This window comes from Excalfactoria chinensis, chromosome 15 (assembly GCF_039878825.1).
Source record: "Excalfactoria chinensis isolate bCotChi1 chromosome 15, bCotChi1.hap2, whole genome shotgun sequence".
Lineage (NCBI taxonomy): Eukaryota > Metazoa > Chordata > Aves > Galliformes > Phasianidae > Excalfactoria > Excalfactoria chinensis.
This window is the reverse complement of record NC_092839.1, coordinates 4637279-4657988: the sequence shown is the minus strand read 5'-3', so window position 1 is coordinate 4657988 and position 20710 is coordinate 4637279. Positions and strand designations below refer to the sequence as shown.

Sequence of the window (20710 nt, the reverse complement as noted above, 5' to 3'; positions counted from 1 at the left end):
CAGAAACATCAACTTTGTCCCTGACCTGGGGAGCACGTCTGCCTGCCTAGCAGGCACAGAAAGCATTGAGAAAACTGTTATTTTACTTCTATTTTGGTGCTGATCTTTCCCCCCCCCCCCTTTAAGTGAGCATTTACCCTCTGGCAGAGCTGCCTGCAGCAGGACTGCACCATCCGACGTGTCCCTGGTGCGGATGGCTGCTGGTGCTGCGGGCTGGTTTTCTCCTCGTTGTTTCTAGGGGAGGTTTGCAAAAGGTCACCGAATTAATCTTCTAACTGGGGACCTTGGCACCGCGCAGAATGAGTGTTTTGCATTAACGACCAAACTCATTAATTCACTGAAACATTTAAAACCAAACCAGTTGTATCCAGCCAAGCTGGAAAAAGCTGAAAGTTCATACTCAGCAGTGCCGATTTCGAAACCTCCCTTTGTTAATCTCTGCAGAAGCGCAGTTTCTGAAGCTCTGAGCTCCCTCTGACTGCTCTCTGGGCATTGTTCTCCTGGGCGATGCAGGGCGGCTGCGGGGCTGGTGGTGCTTCCTGGCCCGGTTGTGTTGGGGGCTGCCTGGAGCAGAAACTCTGCGCTGTGTTCTGGGACTGAGATCCTGAGTTTAACAGTTTCCATCTTCCTCCTCCGTTCCTCCTTTCTGAGCAACCAGACCTGGCCCGAGGCTCCTGGCTGCCTGCCCGTCTGCTGTGAGCTCTCTCTGAGCATCTCTGGTACCAAATTCCTCCGCTTGAGGTCAGTTTGCCTTCACATTTCCAACATCCGAGACAGGTTTAAGTCCACGGGGTCATGGGGTGGTGGCTGCTGCTTGCTGTGCTGCCTCGCTGTTGAATTGGCAGGTGCGGATTAGAGAGGACGATCCCTTTTTTCTTCCTGTCTGCAGGGTGGATGTTGCATTCAGCTCATCTTTCTTCCAGTTAATCATAATACATAGGAAAATCAAGTTCTTCTCACATGGCTGTGCAGATGGGTCTGAGGCATTCACAGTGGTGGCAAGCTGAGCTCCACTGTAAGGCTGCTTTCTAATTGCACAATTTTTCTGCTGTTAATTTAACCTGTCCATTAAAACAGCCTTGCTTATTTCAGTGGCAGAGATCAGCGAATCGTGCATCCTGTTCTATATTATTGCTGTATTAAAGAAGTTAGTACATTCCAGAAGGTGAGCAGTGAATAAAACATGTTCTTAACATGTGGTTATGCAACTGTTCCATGGAAATGAAGCGGACAAACAGTACACTCCATTAATTTCTTTTACCAGTAAATTGGCGCTGTGATGCACTTCCAGCCAGATTTGCAATCTGTGTTCTCAGGTGGCATTAATATTGGATCCCCAGCAGGAGAGCTGCGTTGGCTGTGTTGCCCTGATTGCATTTTTAACAAAACTCATTGGAGAGAGCACTTGAGCACGATGCAAACGTGCTGGTAAATGAAACTGAGAGCTTTTAGGTTCTCCACAGGTGGGTCAGATGGTGCACGTTTACCCAACCTAATACTGACTGCATGTTCTGAAGAGGCACTCCGCTAACAGGGCACAATGGGGGTCTTTGTGTATCTGGGTTGCTCTGTATCAAATTCACTCTGTTGACAGCTAAAATAGAACCTTTTTGTGGAAACTCCGTAACCACAACATGAGCTCCGTATGGGACTTGAGCTGCCTCCAGTACTGGGGGTGGATGCTGGAGCTGGCAGCTTTCTGGAAGGGCCCAGCAATTCCTTCTTGCTGTGTATCAGGGCTGCAGGGTGAGGCTGCCACGCCACCAAACTCCAGCTTGGAAAGGTGTATTTTGTCACCCTCAGGCTGCTCTTATTGTTTTTTTTTCCTAATTGACTCAACTTGGAAAGGTCACCGTATCCAGCTAGATTGTGTAATATTGAACTTAGCATCAAAAATGAGGATCTTGGGATTGGTGTCAAATGGATGCTGTTCCCTGCTGAATAGCAGAACCCATTCATAGTCATCCAAGTATTCCACTTGCAAATGCTCATGAATAGCTTTCTGGCCCTCTGTAAGGGAAGGCTGGCTGCGGGGAGGTGGGAGAGGAGCAGCATAAAGCAGGTATTGAGAACACGCAGCTCGCACCATCCCAATGCAGCGCACTGCTTGAAGGCTGTTTCATTTATAGGTTTGTCAAAGTTATAACTTCTTGCTTTTTGTGAAGCTCTATCACAGCAAACAGCGTTTCCCAGTGCCAAGTCCAGTGATGACTAACGCTATTTACAGGACTGTTTTGTAATCTCAGATCAGCCCACATTAACGGGAAGTTACGTTTTCCCATCAGTCTTTTAAATCATGCCCAAGAGTTGCTGAGCCCAGAATTGCCCATCAGGGCTCTCCTGTTTGTAAGCTGACATCATTATTTTTTTCCATAATGGTATTTCAAAAACTTTTAAAGAAGCAGTGATGGAGGTCAGACTGTACTCCCCCGGTCTGATTTTAGCATTAGGATCTCTGTCCTAAAAGCTGCCATTAAAATACAGCAGAGTTGCATTGCGCATGCATCACAGAGTCCTTTCCTAGCTGTGTTTCTCCGTGCACGGGGCAGAGCGTATGTGGGAGAGGAGCTCTGGGATCCCAGCTGCTCTGAAGGGTGGGAGGTGTCTCTGGGCTCATCAGGCAGGATGGTAAGTTGTTGTTTTTATTAAGTTTGGGTTTTTTTTACAAGAGTAAAACTGATTTCCATCATGTGTTGTGATGGGAAGCAGGCAGGAGCCCAGCAGGCTCTCCCTGCACAGTGCTGGTGCAGAGCTGAGCAGTGGAATGGAGCTGAGCATGCGCAGCACCACAAAGTACTGTGTCCAGTACTGTGTCGAGTACTGTGTCCAGTTTTGGGCACCTCAGCACAAGAAGGACATGGAGGTACTGGAGCAGGTCCAGAGAAGGGCAACGAGGCTTGTTAAGGGCTTGGAGAATCAGCCCTATGAGGAGAGACTAAGGAAGCTGGGGCTGTTTAGTCTGAGGAAGAGGAGGCTGAGGGGAGACCTTATTGCTGTCTTCCAGTACCTGAAAGGTTCTTACAGTGAGAGTGGGGCAGGTCTCTTCTCACTACTGACTTGTGACAGGACAAGGGGAAATGGCCTCAAGTTGCGCCAGGGCAAGTTTAGGTTGGATATTAGAAAGAACTTCTTTACAGAAAGGGTGGTTAGGTACTGGAATGGGCTCCCCAAGGAGGTGGTTGAATCGCCATCCCTGGATGTGTTTAAGAGCCGCTTGGATGTGGTACTCAGGGATATGATTTAGCAGAGGTTTGTTGTTGTGGTATTGTTTTGTGGTTGTTTTTTAAGAGATAGGCTACTGGTTAGGCTGCGGTTGGACTTGATGATCTTCAAGGTCTTTTCCAACCTGAGTAATTCTATGATTCTATGATTCTATGATTCTAAATGCCTTGCATTCCTTCACAAGAGATTATGGGGAGAAAAAGTATTCAGCTCTGCCTTACAGCACCCATGGGTGCTTACAGCACTGCTGTGCGTGGAGCTGGGAGCTTTATAAAAGGATGGAGCTGGAGGAGGTTGGGGTTGTGAGCTGAACTGGAAGGGAGGTGCGGTTTGAGCAGCAGGTTGGCTCTGCTGCCACAGCATGGCTGGCTCCTGCTGGCGTGTTTGTTTTTCAAACAGGTAATTCATAGTCTGCGAGTCTAAAAATATGGGAAATCCAAGGTCAAGTTAATTAATTTATTTATTTTTCCAGCCAAAGGCACTGAAGGTGATTTATTGAGTGAAACGGTTAAATACAGTTGTGCTTTGTGTGATGCCAAGGGAAATAACCCCACCTCCCTTTCCTTGTCCTCAGGTTCAGTGGCAAATATGAACATTTGTCAACATTTGACATCAGCTCCTTGGGACATCATGAATTTGCTGGAATCTAGAAGACAGGGCACTTGCAATAGCGCTTTTTAAATGTTAATTTAATTTAAGTTAAAGAGAAATAGTATCATCTGGATTAATCGTAGTGATGGCTAGCAAAAGGAAATCCACAACTCCTTGCATGATCCCAGTAAAAACACTGGTGCTTCAGGAGACCGAACTGGAGACTGTTGAAGAGGAACCTGAAGGAGCACAGCAAGATGCTCCCACTGAAGGGCTGGCCCAGAGCAATGCCGGTGCCACCAGCAGCAGCAGCGAAGCATTGTCCAATGGGTACCGCAGCATCACTGATGGGGACACTTACATCTGCAAAGGTTGTGACTTTGGGTCTCAAGATGTTCAGCATTTCTTCAGGCACCTGGACTCTGAGCACTCCGACTTCAGCAAAGAGCCCACTTTTGTGTGCGTTGCGTGCAACTTTCTGGTGAAGAGCCACGAAGGGCTCTCACAGCACAATGCAGAGTCTCACAGCAGCGAAACGAGCTTTGTCTGGAGGGTGGCTAAGCAGGACAGTCGTACAGTCGTGGAGCAGAGCCTCTCGGATGCTGCTGGCAGCCACGACCCTCCAGGAGAGGTCCCTGAGGAAGTGGTGGATGGTCAGTCTGAAATCATCATCACCAAAACCCCCATCATGAAGATAATGAAAGGCAAACCTGAGGCCAAAAAGATCCACACGCTGAAGGAGAGTGTGCCCAGTCAGCTGGGTGCTGAGTCAGAGGCAAAGGACGGAGAGGCTTCGTTCACCAGCAGCTCGGTGCCGGTCAGCCAGGCCACTGCGAGTGCCACAAAATCATCTCACGTAGTTAATGGCTCCATCATTGGAAATGTGCCTGTTCTGCCGGCGGGTGTTGCGCAGCTCGTTTCACTGCAGCAGCAGCCTCCCCTGCATCAGCAGCTACCTACGTCCAAGTCCCTTCCCAAGGTGATGATTCCCCTGAGCAGCATTCCCACGTACAATGCAGCCATGGACTCCAACAGCTTCCTGAAAAACTCTTTCCACAAGTTCCCCTACCCCACAAAAGCTGAGCTCTGCTACCTGACCGTGGTGACAAAATACCCTGAAGAGCAGCTGAAGATCTGGTTCACTGCTCAGAGGCTGAAGCAGGGCATCAGCTGGTCCCCAGAGGAGATAGAAGATGCCAGGAAGAAGATGTTTAACACGGTCATCCAGTCCGTGCCGCAGCCCACCATCACGGTGCTGAACACGCCGTTAGTTGCCAACCCTGGCAGCGTCCCGCACCTCATCCAGGCGACTCTGCCGGGCCACGTGGTGGGGCAGCCCGAGGGCACGGGTGGGCTGCTGGTCACACAGCCCATCATGGCCAATGGGCTGAAGGGCACCAGTTCCTCCTTCACCTTGGCAGTGAGCTCCGTCCCCAAGCCCCCACCTGCAGCACAGCACAGCACAGTGAGCTCCGGCAGCGCCTCAGCACTGAAGGTGGTCACAGCCACCCCGTCGGTGCTCACCGCCTGCCCAGCCATCTCCTCACAGACTTTCCTGGATCCCAACGTCTTCAAGAACAAGAAGTCCCACGAGCAGCTCTCTGCCTTGAAGGGCAGCTTCTGCAGGAATCAATTCCCTGGGCAGGCTGAGGTCGAGCGGCTGACAAAAATAACTGGCTTGTCCACAAAGGAGATTCGGAAGTGGTTCAGCGACAGGAGATACCACTACAGGAACGTGCGAGGCGGCAGGGCCATCTTCCCTGGAGACAGCACTCTCGACTCTCTGCCTGAAATTCCCTTCGAAGTGCCTCCTAAGGGAGCGGAGCTGACGCCTGCGGCTGCAGCTGCACCGGTCCTGCAGCACCCAGGCAGGCGGCAGTCCTGGCACCAGGCACCCGACTTCACGGCCACCAAGTACAAGGAGCGCGCGCCGGAGCAGCTGAAGGCTCTGGAGAACAGCTTTGCCCAAAATCCTCAGCCGCCGGAGGAAGAGGTGAATCGCTTGAGGGGGGAAACAAAGATGACGCGGAGGGAGATTGACAGCTGGTTCACAGAGAGGAGGAAGAAGAAGGTGGCGGAGGAGAGTAAGAAAGCGGAGGAAGCGGGGCAGCAGCAGGAGGAAGGAGAGGCTGAGAACGGCCGTGGGGAAGGAGAAGACTCTCTGGATGACCTGAGGGCCCTGGGTGAGAACGGCTCGCTCGACACCTCTGCCAGCAACCCCAACTCAGCCGAGCGCAAGGTGAGTCCCATCAAAATCAACCTGAAGAACCTCCGTGTGACAGAATCCAATGGCAAGGGAGAGGCCCCCGGCACCGCTGCAGGTGAGAAGGGGGACAGCGGCGGCAACCTGCCCCCCAGCCCACCCAAACCCAAACTGAACTTTAAGAAAACAGCCCAGCAGCGGCACTTACTGAAGCAAATGTTTGTGCAGACGCAGCGGCCGACGAACCAGGAGTACGATGCCATCGTGTCGCAGACCGGCCTGCCACGGGCCGAGGTCATCCGCTGGTTCGGTGACAGTCGGTACGGCTACAAGAACGGGCAGCTCAAATGGTATGAGAACTACCGGCGCGGCATCTTCCCCCCAGGCCTGCTGGAGGTGAGCGCGGCGGGGCGGGAGGTGCTGGAAGAGCACTACAAGAAGCACAAGGCGCTGCGTGAGGATGATCTGCCTGGGCTCTGTGAGCGCACCCAGCTCAGCGCCCAGCAGGTGAAGGTGTGGTTTGCAGCGAAGGTGGAGGAGGAGACCCGGAGCAGCTCTGAGGATGCTTTCTCCAGCAGCGAGCAGGCGGGGAGCCAGAAAGGGCCGCCTGATGCTGGCTCGGAGGTGTCGGAGAACAGTGAGCCCTGGGAGCCGGGAGGTCCGGAGGGGGCAGCTGAGCCCCCCGGAGCCCCCGTCCAGCCACCCGTCACACAGCTCGGTAAGGGCCTGAGGGCAGGGGGATGCATGCTGGGCGCTCTGCTTCCCACTGGAAGCTGAGGCTATTTGGGTTTAAACTGAGGAAACCCTTCCCTGGATAAGGGGATCGTGGCAAGGCAGTAAGAAGCACCCAGCTCCAAAGCCACATCCTGGCTTTAGGGGTAAAACCAGCAGTGTGCCTTGTGCATGTACCTTCCCCTGGGGGAAAGTGGCCTTTAGGTTTATTTCTCAAGCGGTGGCTGTTTGAGAAGAAAGGAGTCTGGCTGCTGTTTGCCAGTACTGACAGCATCTTCTCCCATGGCCCTGGACAGCACATGTGCTCTTGTGTCCCCACATTCCATGCCTGTGCTGAGCAGAGCCTCTTCCCTGCCCTGTCCTACTCCTGTTTTGGACCTCTGCTGGATCACGTGATATGAGCATTATCTGGAGCAGGGCAAGGCCTGGGCATTGGTGGAGACTAAGAAGAAGGAGGGAACATGCAGGGCCAGCGTGGCACGTACATCTGCTGGGTCTGGCCCTTCTCTAGAACTTACTTTTGAATGGCGTGTGCAGAAGAGAGGAGGTTTCCACACTATGTCCCTGCTGGCACCCTCCAACATGGCATTCTGCCATACTGTGAGGTCTTATGGCCTGGCAAGGCACGTCAGGCATCCTGCTCCATCCCAACTTTATGCTGGGGCCAGCTTTTCTCTGCAGCTGCTCCACCAGGGCTCCTGGCTTTGCTATCAGGAGGTGCACCTGCACCCTCTGTTCCCCAGCTGTAGGCACCTGCAGCATGTTGGAGCATCTCTGACACCTGTGTTGTGTTTTCTCCTAGAAACAGACTGAACTCAAACCACTTGTCCCAGAGGATCCACTCTTACTTTTGAGAAGTTTTTGGTCTTTACAGAAGTCGATGGGCCGGTCTGAGAACAGACGTCAGGAGCAGGACGTGGTGATAAAGCACTGCCATAAATGAGACCTTTGAGTGCAGCACGAGAGAGAGTGCGAGCGCAACCTGGGCACTGAGTGCAGAGCTCTGGTCCAGCCCAGGAGATGGCTGAGGGCTGGCAGAGATTGGGGCCGTGGGCTTGGCTCACACCCAGGAAATAGGATGCTCTTGTTTGCTTTTCAGTGGACAAACTTTCAGATTTCATATTCATATACCGATGCCTACAGCTGCCTATACAAGCATAACGAATCTCAGACATTGTGTAAACAAGGTCATTGCTTAGATATGGACTATTATGGCACAATACATTTTTTTTTCATCTGTCCATTAAGGTGTTTGTTCTCTAAAGGCTGGCATGGCTGCATATAACCTCTCTGCCTTTTTCAGTCCCTGAGCTCTGGCATTGAAGAGTTCTGCAGGATGCACACGTGTGTGTGTGTGTGTGGGTGCATGTCAGAAAAGGTACCTGAGAACGAAGCTGCCAGTCTTGCATTGAGGTCAGGTGGAGCTCATTGTTCATCCTTAGGGGTGAGGTCAAATTTAGCATTGCATGCTCTCCATTAAGCAGCAGCAAACCCAGGAGAGGGAGTTTGGTGTTGTTTGTCCCTTATTGGCCAAAAATGCGTTCCCTTTTGCAGCTGGAGACTGACTGCAGCAGGCTGTTCAATCTCCAAGTCTCCCTTTAATCACTGAGAACTAGCACATCGTAATTTTTCCATCCTGACCTGGAATCCTTTTCATTGTTCGGAGAGAACAAGCTGTTCTTCAGAGGACAAATACGGAGAAGCACAGAGCTGCTGAGAGTGGTTCAAGCCATTGTTGTCTCCAAGGGCTCTGCAAGGCAGCAGCAGTCAGGAAGTTTCCCACTTTCAGCCCTCTGTGACTATGAGGATCCTCCAGCAGCGGTGCTGATAACTTCAACTATTTGCTTTTTCCATTTTTATTCTTTATTTTTTCCATGCACAGCAGTTCTGCCTTCATGTGACAGAACCAAGCAGGTTTCCCTGTCAACCTCTCTGCTTCCAAACCCTGCTCCTTTTTGTCGTGCTCCCGTTGTCTCAGTGGTTGCTGTGTGATGCGGCTGCATGAAGCATTTTTTAATATCCCTCCCTAACAGAACACGAGGCCTGGAGGAGGACTGAGCTACAGCCCAGCCGAGTGCTGTGTCAGACCGTCCTGTCATAAACTAATCACTTCTCAGCTCCAAATTGGTTCCATATCTTGCCTTCACTTTTGCTCTTGGAAGGCTGCTCCAGAGCTCTGCTGCCTTTGAATGGTTAGAAACTTCCTTTAGATTTCTAGTTTGAGTTAATTCGTGGCCGGTTCGTTCCTGGTTTGTTTTGGAGCCAACATTGTCCCTTAACTTAAATAGTTTTTGGTGTTTACCCGCTGATGTATTTATGGAGAGTAGTCACAGCTCCTTATTTTTGCCAAGCTTTTTCTGTAGAAGGGTTTTATTTAGTGAGAGCTTTTTAATGTGGGAGACTTTATTGTTGGTGGTAAATGATATTTATTAGAAGGGTGGGTAGCAAACCTCAAAGGATCAGATCCAGAGGTTTACAAAAAACAAAAATCTGTTTTAAAAACAAAAAGCTCTTTCAGGACCTCTTCCAAAGATGGTGTCTGATTTCTACCTTTAATTGCTTTTGCTTTTCTACTTTGTTCTTCCTCCCCTCTCCATGAGGCTGCTCTCTCTGCTGCAGGGGGTTCTCATGGTACATGCCTGCCTGGTGGGCGCTCAGATGCAGACACATTGTCGTAACCCCCCTTAGCAGTCGCAACTCCTCCCCAGGATGCCATGAGCTAGAGCAGGCTCTAATTCCTCTCTGCAGCAGCACTGCTGCCTGCATGCCTTGGTTGGAGGCACAGCAGCGGTGCCACCTCCACCCCACATAGCCCAGGTGATGGGGGACAGTGGGGGTGCTGCCAGAGACAAGGCTGCCAGAATGGAGTGTGGGTGCATGTCCAGTGCTGCCTTCAGAGAACAAATGCAGGTAGGTAATTTACTATTGTCTATGTACGTGCAGGTTTATTTAAGTACACATATATACAGTTCAGATATGCCATTGATTCTTTATTGCGTTAAGAGGTACATTAAAAATGTACACTTCTACTAACTACTCGCTATATAAATGTGTTGGAAATGTAGTTGGCCCATTCAGGGCGGTTTTCTGTGGGATTTTGGTGTGTGCACTTAAAGGCCTGCGGCTGATTGGAAGAGTGATCCTCATCTACAGAAGTGCTTAAGGATGGTGGTGTGGAGTGGGCCCTCCAGACTGTTTTCCCATGCACGAGCTGAAACGTTTTGCACTCGGCTTGTTTTTTTGGCCAGTTTTCCAGCAAAATGATGAGAAGCCTTGAGAGCTAAAGGGAGAATTTCCCGGTGTACGCAGAAAAACAGCCTTGAGGGTTGGAAGCTGCTGAGGGTTTTGAGCTTTGTCTGCATGCATTCATACAAGCACAGCAGGAGTTTTCTTTCTTTTGGGGCAGAGGAATTCTAAGAAGTGGTTCCATGCAGGCTCCCCCCATCCGCAGGACTGAGCTGTGCGGGGAGGGGAGATGGAAGGACAAAAACCAACATAAAAAGTAAACCGAGTTTGCTTTCTGACTCCCACACGTTCCTCGTTAGCTGCATTTTTAGTTGACTTGAAATCTCCGTGGAAGTATAAGCTGAAGGGGAGAGGGTTTAAGCTCTGTGCTCTTCTGTTTCCCTGTCACATCAGTTTTGAAGCTAAAGAGAAGCAGGTGCCATCTCCAAGCGGACCGAGGTTAGGGGCAGGACATTAGAAATTGGGTGTTTGCAGCTGGAGCTTAAATAGTGGAGGTGGCTGAGCAGTCCCAGCACAGCTCTCCTAGTGGTGAGGTGTCACTGCAGTCCTGCTCTTAGCGTGAATATTTATCATCACCAAATCAAAGATGATGTCTTGAAGGGAGGAACGTAGGACAGAGGTCATGTAGCCAGCATTAGTAGGGAAGGGAAATTACTTTCTTCACCTCCATCAGCTGTGTGTGAGCCTGGGCTCGGTAAGCACAGCAATGAGCATCCTTTGTAATCCATGTGAATCTTGTTACTTCTGTCTCTGAGGCTGCTTAGATTCAGGTCACAATCCAATTGCTTAATAATCCGAGGCTCTGATCTGTGCTGTGCCTGACTCGCTCACCTACAGGGCCCTGGTTTTCCCAGTGCAAGATTAATCCATATCAGCAGCCAAGCTGTTTCATCTCTCCGTTTGCTTTGTTCTCTACGTGGGTTGCTAATTCTGCTGTTCCCTAACTAGCATCCTGGAGATCATTCCTTTTTTTAAATGATTATTTTTTTAAAACAGGACACTAAACCATGATTGACAGGCTCCCGTTTCCATCTGTCTGCGAGCTGAGCATTGCTGCCCATCAGGCTCACAGCCCTGGCAGGAGGACTGAACACAGCCACAAGTCCTGCAGCAGTCAGTCAGCATGCAGAGCTCCAGTGCAGGTATTTAAGGTGGCTGCGTCCCCTCCTGCCGGGGAATCCTCTTGGGCACTGCTGGCAGATGTGATCTGAACCCCCCCTGCAGCTCAGTGCCTGGCCGAGCAGTGCTCACACAGAGCAGGAGCTGCAGGGCATCTGCTTGGCTGATGTTTGCTGGGCTGGTTTTGCATTCCGTGTTTGGGCCGCTGTGTTTGTTTCTTAATGAAAAGGAATGGTTTTTGGCCATGGGGGGCTGGAAGTTTTGTGCTCCTCCTTCCCTGCAGTCCCGCTCTCTGAGACAGCTCAGAGATGTGACCAGAAGATGTTTGGAAGCCGCTGGTGTCACTGGGGAAGGGAAGGATGAGTTCAGCACTCAGGCACAGATGGGAACGCTGATTTCTTTGTCTTGCTTCCCAGATAACCCTGGCTTCACTCTTTTCAAATCCATCTGATTCAGCTCACTGCATAACCTCCATTTTAATTGCTCAGTTGATCCGAGGGGAAAGATTCGGCAACGGGGACGGCCATGCAAGCTGTGCTTTCCTGTTGTTTTTTTCCTTGCAAGTTTAGTTTGTGCTGTGTGTCCTGCTGGCAGCACTGCGTGCCAGGATTGCTGCACGGGCATCACAAGCCGTGTTAGAGCAGAGCAGGTGAGCGCTGTTAGTGCAGCAGCAGCAGTTTTCCCTTTTTTTTCTCATTGCCTATTTCAGCAGAGCGCTCTGCTGGCTGCCCTCGGCCAGATGTGGATGGTGTGGCCGAAGCCATGGACGGAGGGTGGGTCAGGAGGGCTCTTGCTCACTGGTGCTAGCGAAGGTTGGGCTTAGGAATCCGTGGCATAGAAAACTTCTTGCTAAACATTGCACTTTCTGTCTGCCCCATCTGGCTGGCGGAGCTCCTGGGTACGTGGCTGTGACTCCCCTTGCACATACTAACATTGCACTAAAGAGAGACTTTGGGAACGGCGTGTTGATCACAGCAGACCACAAAGTCAGCCTAATGGGGGTCTCTTTTTTTTTGTTTTGTTTTTAATTTTAATTATTATTATTTAGAAATCACGCTGGTGCTGAATGACCTGGAATTTTTTTTTCTTTTTTTTTTTTTTTCTTTTTTTGTTTTGTTTTGCTTGGATTTATCCAAAGGAAAATGTAATTGTAGCTGCACAGGGACCTTTCATAAGGGTGGCCATGCAGCTGGGGGCAGAGCAGCAGCTCTGCTGTGTCTTTGTACCAGGGGGGGGTTCCAGTGGGTTCTTACTGTTTTTTAAGACCACGATTTGAGTTGGTCACCTTGGCAGCCGGGTGAGGCAGGAAATAGTTTGTACTTTTGGTAAAGGTTTTAAAGAAGAAAACAAAACAAAAAGCGAAGCTGCCTGTGACTGTGGGCTGTGGCTGTGACTTGGGCTGGGGTAGCTTGCACTGCTATGGACTTTACTGCTCTCATTCCGAGGGCACGAACTCCCTGTAGCAACAATGCCACTTCTGAGAAGTGAACGGCAAGTTTCCCTTCCTTTTGTATATGTGAATGTGAGGGTGGGAGAGGGAAAGAGCTTGCTTGTACAGTTTGTTGAAATGAAACCAGACATTTTTGGTTGTTCCTAAATAAAGAGTGTAAAATACAAATGAGAGTCAGCTGGTGATTGCGGGGCTGCATCCCCACCAGCCCTCCCCACATTGCAGCCGTACCCCACTGCCACTTCTCACCCCCCCACCCCAGCTGTAACCCTGGGGCTGGCTCCTGCTCACTCCTCCCGGCAAGGAGAAAGGCAAGGGCAACAAAATGAGACAGCATGCACGTAATACTGACACGTTTATTGGAGTTTAAGCTAGTGGCCATGGAGCCGTGGGGCTGCTGCTGCCCTGCAGGCAGTGCTACGAGTGGGGCCTGCAGCCCCCAGCCCAGTGCACACCGAGACAGCGGAGGGGTGGCGGGTTGTGCACATCCCTGCACTTCATTAAGGGCTTGTCGGTGAAGGTGGGTGGGTGTTTTTTGGGTGGATTTTTGGTTGTTTATTATTATTTTTTTTTCCAATTTTTTTTTTTAGTTCTCCGCTCAAACACACTTCAGTGGAGAAACTGGAAAAGCTGCCTGAAAGTAGGCCATAGCAGTGCCGTTTCCATAGAAACCAGTTCGCAGCGTGCTGTGAGATCCACAGGCACGGGAGGTGCTTCCTGCCGGCCCTACAGCCGGTTGTCCCCGTTGACTCTGGTCCTTCGCAGCACCCTATGGGGACAACAGAGGGGACACGGTGTTGGTGTAGTGCTTCCAGGTCCTGTGCTGCATCCCCGCTCCAGTTCTCTGTGTGCCCCACTCTGAGCTCCCACCACTCTGAGATTTCTATTTCCAGCTCCTACACCCATGCCTGAGCAGCATGGAGGCACAGCGGGATGGAGGAGCTCACAGCTCCCCCCACGCATCCCACACTGTGCATCTCATCACCCCCACCCCAACCCAGTAGCAGTGAACCCCCCCACCCCCCGAGCCTTGCCTTCACTTCCCAGCTTAATGTAGGGTTTCCAGAAGGCAGACAAGGCTACGACTCAGCTCTAACAGGACACTGTGTTTCATAGCCTACCTCCCAAAGTTCCCCCCCATTGCCCACCTTCGCTCCCGGCTCTCGAAGTGCTCTGCCAGCTGCTCCTGTGACACTCGGAAGTCTTCAAAGGGCTGCTGGTACCTCACCTCGAAGGAGCCCTCCCTGGCTCTGCTGGCCAGCAGCTGGCTGGCCATGTCCCCACCTCGCTCCCGCAGCACGGAGCCACCAAAGAGGCTGATGTCACCATTCTCCTGCTTGGGTCAGAGCACAGAGCAGTGAAGGGGTTGGGATGGTGCAGTGCTATAGGCAGGGCTGCCCTGGGCCATACAGCTAAACTATGGTGTCCCAGGCTTCCGGATACTGGAAGCTCCTTCATAGAGCTCCCACCAAAATGGACTCATAGGTTGGAAAACACCCCTGAGATGACTAAGTCCAACCACCAACTGGACCTCCCTGCTTCAAAGCCACATCTCCTACTGCCACAACTGCACCCCCTGAACTATCTGCAGGGACACCCAGGGCAACCCATTCCAGTGCATGATTTTAGGTGAAGAAATCAATCTCCAAGAGCCCTTCTGCATGGCCCTGAGCCTGGGGACTGGATGGGAGCAGGAGCCAGGACAGCAGAGCTGCGTGCTGGAGGATGGGTACAGCAATGCCTCACCTTGCTGGGGAAGATGTCAATCTTGACAAGCAGGGAAGCCAGCTCCAGGTTCTCACTGTAGTTGTTCTTCAAGGGTACAGCTCGGAACCCTGCAGCACACACAGCCCCGCGCTATTTGCAGCACAGCTCCTCGACTGCCCCGTGCTCAGTAAATGGATGAGCACCAACACGGCGCACACAGCAGCCCTGAGTCCTTACCGGTCTTCAAGCCTTTCACCAGGAAAGTCGCCTGTGCCAGGAAGTTCTCGTCACTGAACATGTCCTCCTCATACACCACGAAGCGGAGGAAGGCGAACTCGGGGTTGCTGACCTGGAAGTGGAACTGCTTTGGGCTCCAGAGGGGGTTCAGGCCGTTGTCCGCTGTGCACAGAACACCGCAGTGAGAGGGCAGCCCCAGCACCGCTTTGCTCCTTCCACCCTTAAGGGTGGGAACAGAGCCCCCAACCCTCTCCTTTGGTGTGAGGTGTCTGAGCACCACGGGCAGCCCTCCCCACTCTGCTGCCAAGCCCCTGCTAAGCACTGCAGCCAGCACAAAGGCTGCATCTGGAGGGAAACCAACCCACCCGTGTCACTTCTCCTTCCACACTCACCCACAATCTCTGTTTTCTGCTTCGCGTTGTCGTACTCAGCCCCAGACACCTCCACCTCCACAAAGGGACAAACGATTCCTCTGCCATTTTTGGGGAGGTGCCGGGCCCCCAGGACCTGGGGAACAGAGACCAAGTGAAGGGTGGGAGCCAAGGAAAAGACTTGTTTGCATACACAGAAACTTGCTGTCTGAATAACTCCCCCCTGGGCTGCACTAAGCAGAGGCAGGAGAGATGCTGACACCTGGAGGGAAGCAGCTCTCAGATATAGAACTGCTGCCTGTCACCAGTCTGTAGTTCATCCTGAAGCCAGCAGCTCAGCTGCCTGCAGTCCTGCTGCAGCTGCACAGCCCAGCTGTGACCATGGCATCACTCACTAAGCTGGACCTTGGCACTGGGCACCCATGGCTTCATCAGAACTTCTCCCTTCCATCACTTTGGCTGGAGGAAGCTGTTTCTCCTCTCTGCCTGCAGCAGTGGGTGCTCAGCACAAAGGACAACCTGCTTCCTCACAGCACAGCTCCCCGCTCCTGCCAAGGGCCGTATGTCACTGGAGCAGGGAAAGGAGGCACTGCCAGCACTGCATCACATGCTTTGAGTCATGCTGTGCTCCAGGCAGCTTCTCCATGCATGAAAGCTGGTGTTGGCTGGGGACAGCGGGCAGCTTTGAGCTCGTCTCTTCAAAGAGACGGCTGTGACATGGGGTCCCTTGATGCCTGGAGGCTGCAGCTTCACCCCAAGATGCAGGAAGAGTTTGACGGGCAGTGCTTTGGTAAATGGAAGTCACAGAGAAATGGTGTTAGGGAGTTCTAGGGAGTTATGAAATGGATGGTGCCAATGCCGTGCCTCCCCCCCATTGCCCCAAGCAGATCAGTTACTCTCTTGGGTGCCCCAGCCTTGGCCAACATCTGCAGTCTAACCCTGTATGAGTAGGAATGGGGCTGAAAGGCCCACCCTGAGGGGGCTGAGCACACAGCAAGGCAGCCACCTCGAGCCCTTAGCAGCACAGGAGACAAGGCATGGCTGTGTCACTGCCCTGGCAGGGATGTGGCACAGCACAGTGCATGATTGCCACCTACTGGCACTGGGATCCTGGGCACGGAGGTAGTGGGGTGCAGTGCAGCACCCACAGGGCTCAGGGTGTCCCACTGCAGAGCAGCAGCCATGGGCTGGCTTCAGGCTGGGACTCACCTCAATGGAGATGGAGAGCGGCTCGACGCCCCGCAGCGTGCTCTTGTCAAAGGGGTCAAAGATGTCATCCCGCATGTTGGCCGGCTGCAGGACGTACCCGCACTGCCCGCTGGACAGGAACAAGGCCTGGTTCATCTGCATGGGTTTGTCTGGGGAGCACAGGGAAGGAGGGGGGTTGGGTGGAGGAGGTCATGGGATCACAGAATGCCTTGAGCTGGAAGGGTCTTCAATGATCACCAAGGTCCTAGGCCCTTTCCACCTGTGTTCTTTGTGCCTTGCATGAGGCTCAAGCCCCCAGGCCCCTTGTGCAGCACGGCCTTGCTCAGCCCAGGCACACATCACATGCATTCTGCCCAGGGGACCTGTGCTCCACAAGTCATTTGCTTTTCCCCCCCATTCCCTCTCCTTTCAGCTTGTCAAACCAACCTGCAAGACGCCTCAACTCACAAAAGCAATGGAAAACCCAACAGAAAGAAATATAACAGTCATTTTTTCCTGGTGAGTCTGTGAGCAGGCTCCCAGCAGGACCTGGCACACAGAGCGGGGGCTGCAGGACCCTCCTCATCCCTGTATTTGCCACAGGGTGCTTGTAGGGGACCCCCTCCCCTGCCCGCTGCTCTCACCAGGGGTCTGGAAGTTGAGGGCCACCAGCTGGCTGCCACAGATCCACATGGGCAGGGGGTCGTAGTTGGAGGAGTCGAGGCGCTGGCCCTTGGGGTAGATACGGGAGAGCTGCAGGCGGTTGTACTGCAGGAACTTCTTGCCTTTGATCTTGTTGACGTACTTCTCTGCCTTGGTCTCAGGGAAGGAGGACATGTCTCGGTAACAGGCCCTCTCCGTGCCGATCTCTGGGAGGAGGCAGAGCACAGTGTCAGTCAGGATCAGTGATGGGAAGCAGTCACTGCAGAGTGATCCAGCTCCTGGACAAGAGCACATTCCTGTTCCAGGTACCTCCACCCCCCCACCAAGCCCGTCTCAGTGCTGGGTCAGACACTATGAGGCACATGTAGCCCCTCCTCTGCCCTTAAAAGCATTTGATAGGTGATAAACACCGAATGTTCCCCTGCCCCCCTCCCTGGGGCTACTTCGGATGGTGCCACATCTCAGCAGCAGTGCAATGGGAACCTCTACAGCAGGGTCTGTACCACCATAGTGGCCGCCTGTGCTGGCCACGGGCCCAGCAGGTGCTCACTCTCTTCATCGAAGGGCACGGGTCGGCAATAGACCACTAGCTCTGAAAGCTCCAAGGCGATCTTCTTCCTCCTCTCCATCATCTTCCCTTCAGAGAGCTGCCAGGAGAACACAGAGGTCTCACAAAATCATAAAGGTTGGAAAAGACCTATAAGATCACCAAGTTCAACCCCACCCCCCATGCCCACTCACCACGTCCCTCAGTGCCACATCCCCACGGTTCTTATTGAACCTTGCACAATTGAAGACCTTTACCTCCTATCAGGGTAGCAACGTGGGCCAATCCAGCTCACCAGCCACAGTCAGCCCTGCATGGAGGTGCTGGCAGCCACCTCACTGCCATCCCCATCAACCAAACCTCTCTTTGTGCAACCTGGGAATCCTTGAATCTGGCTCCACTGCCAAGGGCTCTCCAGACTCACCCGTGCATCAGCGGTCTGGGCCGCCTCCCGGATCTTCTTCACCCAGTCCAGCAAGTCCTCATGTGTATCAGCCGCCACATCAAGGGACAAGCGTGACACTGAGGCCATGCTAATGGAGAAGACGAACAGGCGGTTGTTCTTTCCCTCGGGGCGGATGGCTGCGTGGGAGAGGGAGCAGATGAATGGTCATGAGCAGAATGGTCACAGCACAGAGGGAGGGGGCAGGCAATGAAGGACCCCCATGACCAGCCCAAGTCTGGGAACTAAGAGGAGAAGCTCCTGTTTCTGCCCTCTCGCAGCCCCCTGGTATATACAATGCCTTCTGGGCTTGTGGGAGCAGAGAGACATAGTAGAGCAGATTCAGAGTGTGCTGGAACAGCTCCACAGCACAACACAGAGGGCTGCCCCCTGCCACCAAATGTCTGGGCTCTGGGGAGATGCCCAACACCCAGGGTGCCAGGCTACCTGGAGGCTGAAGCCCTGCAGCCCACTAAACACCCCCCTAACAGAGCAAAGCATCTCCTCCACCCCTTCCTTGGGCCTGAACCAGATGATCTCCAGAGGTCCCCTCTGAGCCCTGTGATGCTGTGACTCCCAGTGCTCACCGATCTGGCAAGACGGCACATCCAGGACACCTCCCAGCAGGTCTCCCAAGGGGCTGTTCTCATCCAGCTGCTGCTGGGAGCAAAGCACAGCACTGTCACACCAGGCACCGTGTGCACACGCTGCTCCACACCACCTGCCCCCAGCTCACCTCCCGCTCCACCTCCAGGCTGCTGGGGCTGCTGATCTCCTCCACGTAGTTGGAAGGGAACCACAGTTGCTTCTTGCCACCGTAATCTCCTCTCCACCTGGGGGAGAGGGAAGGAGACACATCAGTGCCCAATGGGGGACCCCAGGTGATGCAGACTCAGCATCCCAGGTGACAGGTGGATGCTGTGCCTGATCCAGAGCTCAGGAGATCTGGGGCTGCACAGCTTGTGGGTAATACCCACCCCAAAGGGGACACACAAGGTGACACCGTGCTTTGATCGCATTCTCTAGGGAAAAAAGGAGGGTCAGGACTGACTCACCAGCCTCCTTCCTGCTTCTCCACATTCTGGATGATGGCATTTTTGGTGAAGGTGAGCTCATCCTCCCTCTGTGCCTTGTAGTCAAACAGAGCTTTGACTGCACACTGCATAGAGGAGAGGGAGGTTCGGTAGGGCTGGGCACGGCACAGGGACAAGGAGGTCACCTCCCATGACGTGGGGGTATGATGTGCAAAATAACAAAGCTTTTAGGAAACAGATGCTTGCTGAATGCTCAGGCTGAACCCTACAAGGGGCTGGGGGAGCTGGGGCAAGCTCTGCAGGCTGACTGGATCAACAGAGCAAAATTCAGAGCTGGAGGCTCAGGTGTCCTCCCTGAGCCACAGAGGATGAAGGCTGCAGCACCAGGAAGCTCTCAGAAAGAAACTGTTGTACCATGAATTACTCCAGGAAGCCTGCAGAGCAGGGCAGGCACAGTGCCACCTAGCTTGGCATGGAAAAGCACGTGGAAAAACTCTGAATCATCAAGATATTCTGATTTTTAACCAAATAACAAACCCAGACTGGTCCAGATACTCAGCCTAGCATGGCTGAGCTGGAAAGAAACCCAGTCTTCATCCTCCATGGAGTTCTCAGTAAGAACATTTGTTTGGGGATGAAACTCGGCAGCTTTGAGAGAAGAGCAGATGGCAGCAGAAGGCACTGGGTCTTATCTACCCTATGGAAGGTCCTCCCTCATCCTCACCGACCCCTGCAGCGGCCAGGAGATGGGGTGGGGGGCTGAAGGGAGTGGGAGAGGCTGTGGGGAGCAGCCGGCACTGCAGCTTACAGCACGATGCAGTGGGACATACCTTGAAGGTCGGCATGGGGTTGGCCTCCACGTAGAAGCCAGGATGGCGTCCCTCATAGAGCGCTCCGTAGTCTGGCTCCTGTGAAAGCAAAGGGGCCAGCAATGAGAGCTGCAGCTTGGTAGGACGATGGGGCCGTGCCTTGGGGGAGAGGGGGAAAACACCCCAGGGAGGGTACACTGCACTGCCGTGATACTGTATGGAGCAAACAGGCATGGCCCACGCTCCCTGGAGCCTTGCTCAAGCAACAGGTAGCAGTGGGGCAATGAGAGATGGGTACACAATGCTGCTCAAGGCATCAGCTCACAAGCCACCCATCCAGCACCCCTTGGCTTAGCCCTTCTGAAAGCTGCACACACTCACCGCTGTTCCTATCTTCTCCAGCGTCTCCTCATTGATGGGGTACCTCAGCTTCATCTTGCGGTACAGCGGGTGCTTCTCATAGTAGCTGATCAAGTCCACCAGGCTCTCGAACTCAGAGTTGCCCAGCAGCACGGTCTGGCCCTCCTGCTGCACACGGCAGTGCTTGATCTTCCCTTCTGCCCTGGTATGTGGGGAGAGAGAGGGGCTACTTGGCATGTGGCTGAGGGTCTGACCCAAAATCAAGGCACCCAGGCTGGCTGCTGCGTGCAGCCATCTCCCAGTACAGGTGTGTCACCACAGGGGTGTACCTGCATGCCATGAACCACTAGCACTGGAGCAGACATGCCCCACAGCGTGCAGGGCAATGGGGACGTGCAATCAGGTATAGTGGGCAGGGACAGAGGTAGAAAATAACACAGTCAAGGAGCAACAGGGTCCTTGAAGGGCCACACGAAGCTAAACACTCCAGCAGCAACGTGCCACAACCCCCAAGTCACAGCATCTCTCGCCCCCATCGCTCTGCTCCTTCCTCCCCAGCACCCCCTCCCCTGTGCCTGTCCCACCGTGTTCCACCGGGACGCACCTGAAGGAGATGGCATAGGAGCTGGGCTCGCTCCTCTTGCGCACCAGGAAGGCTCCATCCCTTGGCACCCGCATCAGCATGTGCTCAGCTTGGGCACGGGTGAGGTTGGCGTGGTACCACCTTTTGGGAGAGACACACAGACGGGCATCATTCTCCACACAGCCACTGCAGCTCACCCAACACAG

At 53.2% G+C, this 20710-nt stretch overlaps 2 protein-coding genes across 8 annotated transcripts in view; one reads left to right on the top strand and one right to left on the bottom strand.

Moving 5' to 3' along the window:
• The window catches only part of ZHX3 (zinc fingers and homeoboxes 3), a 35176-nt gene extending 22451 nt beyond the window's left edge, over positions 1-12725 (top strand). For all 4 annotated transcript variants that reach the window (XM_072350556.1, XM_072350559.1, XM_072350558.1 and 1 more), the window contains 2 exons: positions 3797-6734; positions 7551-12725. In XM_072350556.1, coding sequence (XP_072206657.1) covers positions 3959-6734; positions 7551-7561 — 2787 coding nt within the window. In that variant the 5' untranslated portion in view covers positions 3797-3958 and the 3' untranslated portion in view covers positions 7562-12725. The remainder of the gene's footprint in view (positions 1-3796; positions 6735-7550) is intronic.
• Positions 12726-12900: 175 nt separating this feature from the next.
• Positions 12901-20710, bottom strand: part of PLCG1 (phospholipase C gamma 1) — a 28677-nt gene continuing 20867 nt past the window's right edge. Inside the window, exons 18-32 of one of the 4 annotated variants that reach the window (XM_072350554.1) lie at positions 20526-20645; positions 19943-20123; positions 19583-19660; positions 18774-18877; positions 18455-18551; positions 18306-18378; positions 17701-17858; positions 17280-17376; positions 16711-16935; positions 16088-16236; positions 14900-15014; positions 14508-14669; positions 14310-14398; positions 13712-13896; positions 12901-13332 (exon numbers count right to left, since the gene is read on the bottom strand). In XM_072350554.1, the coding sequence (XP_072206655.1) occupies positions 13290-13332; positions 13712-13896; positions 14310-14398; positions 14508-14669; positions 14900-15014; positions 16088-16236; positions 16711-16935; positions 17280-17376; positions 17701-17858; positions 18306-18378; positions 18455-18551; positions 18774-18877; positions 19583-19660; positions 19943-20123; positions 20526-20645 (1876 nt within the window). In that variant the 3' untranslated portion in view covers positions 12901-13289. Of the gene's footprint in view, positions 13333-13711; positions 13900-14309; positions 14399-14507; positions 14670-14899; positions 15015-16087; positions 16237-16710; positions 16936-17279; positions 17377-17700; positions 17859-18305; positions 18379-18454; positions 18552-18773; positions 18878-19582; positions 19661-19942; positions 20124-20525; positions 20646-20710 lie in introns of all 4 variants that reach the window. The other 3 variants (XM_072350555.1, XM_072350553.1, XM_072350551.1) reach the window with 3 other exon arrangements.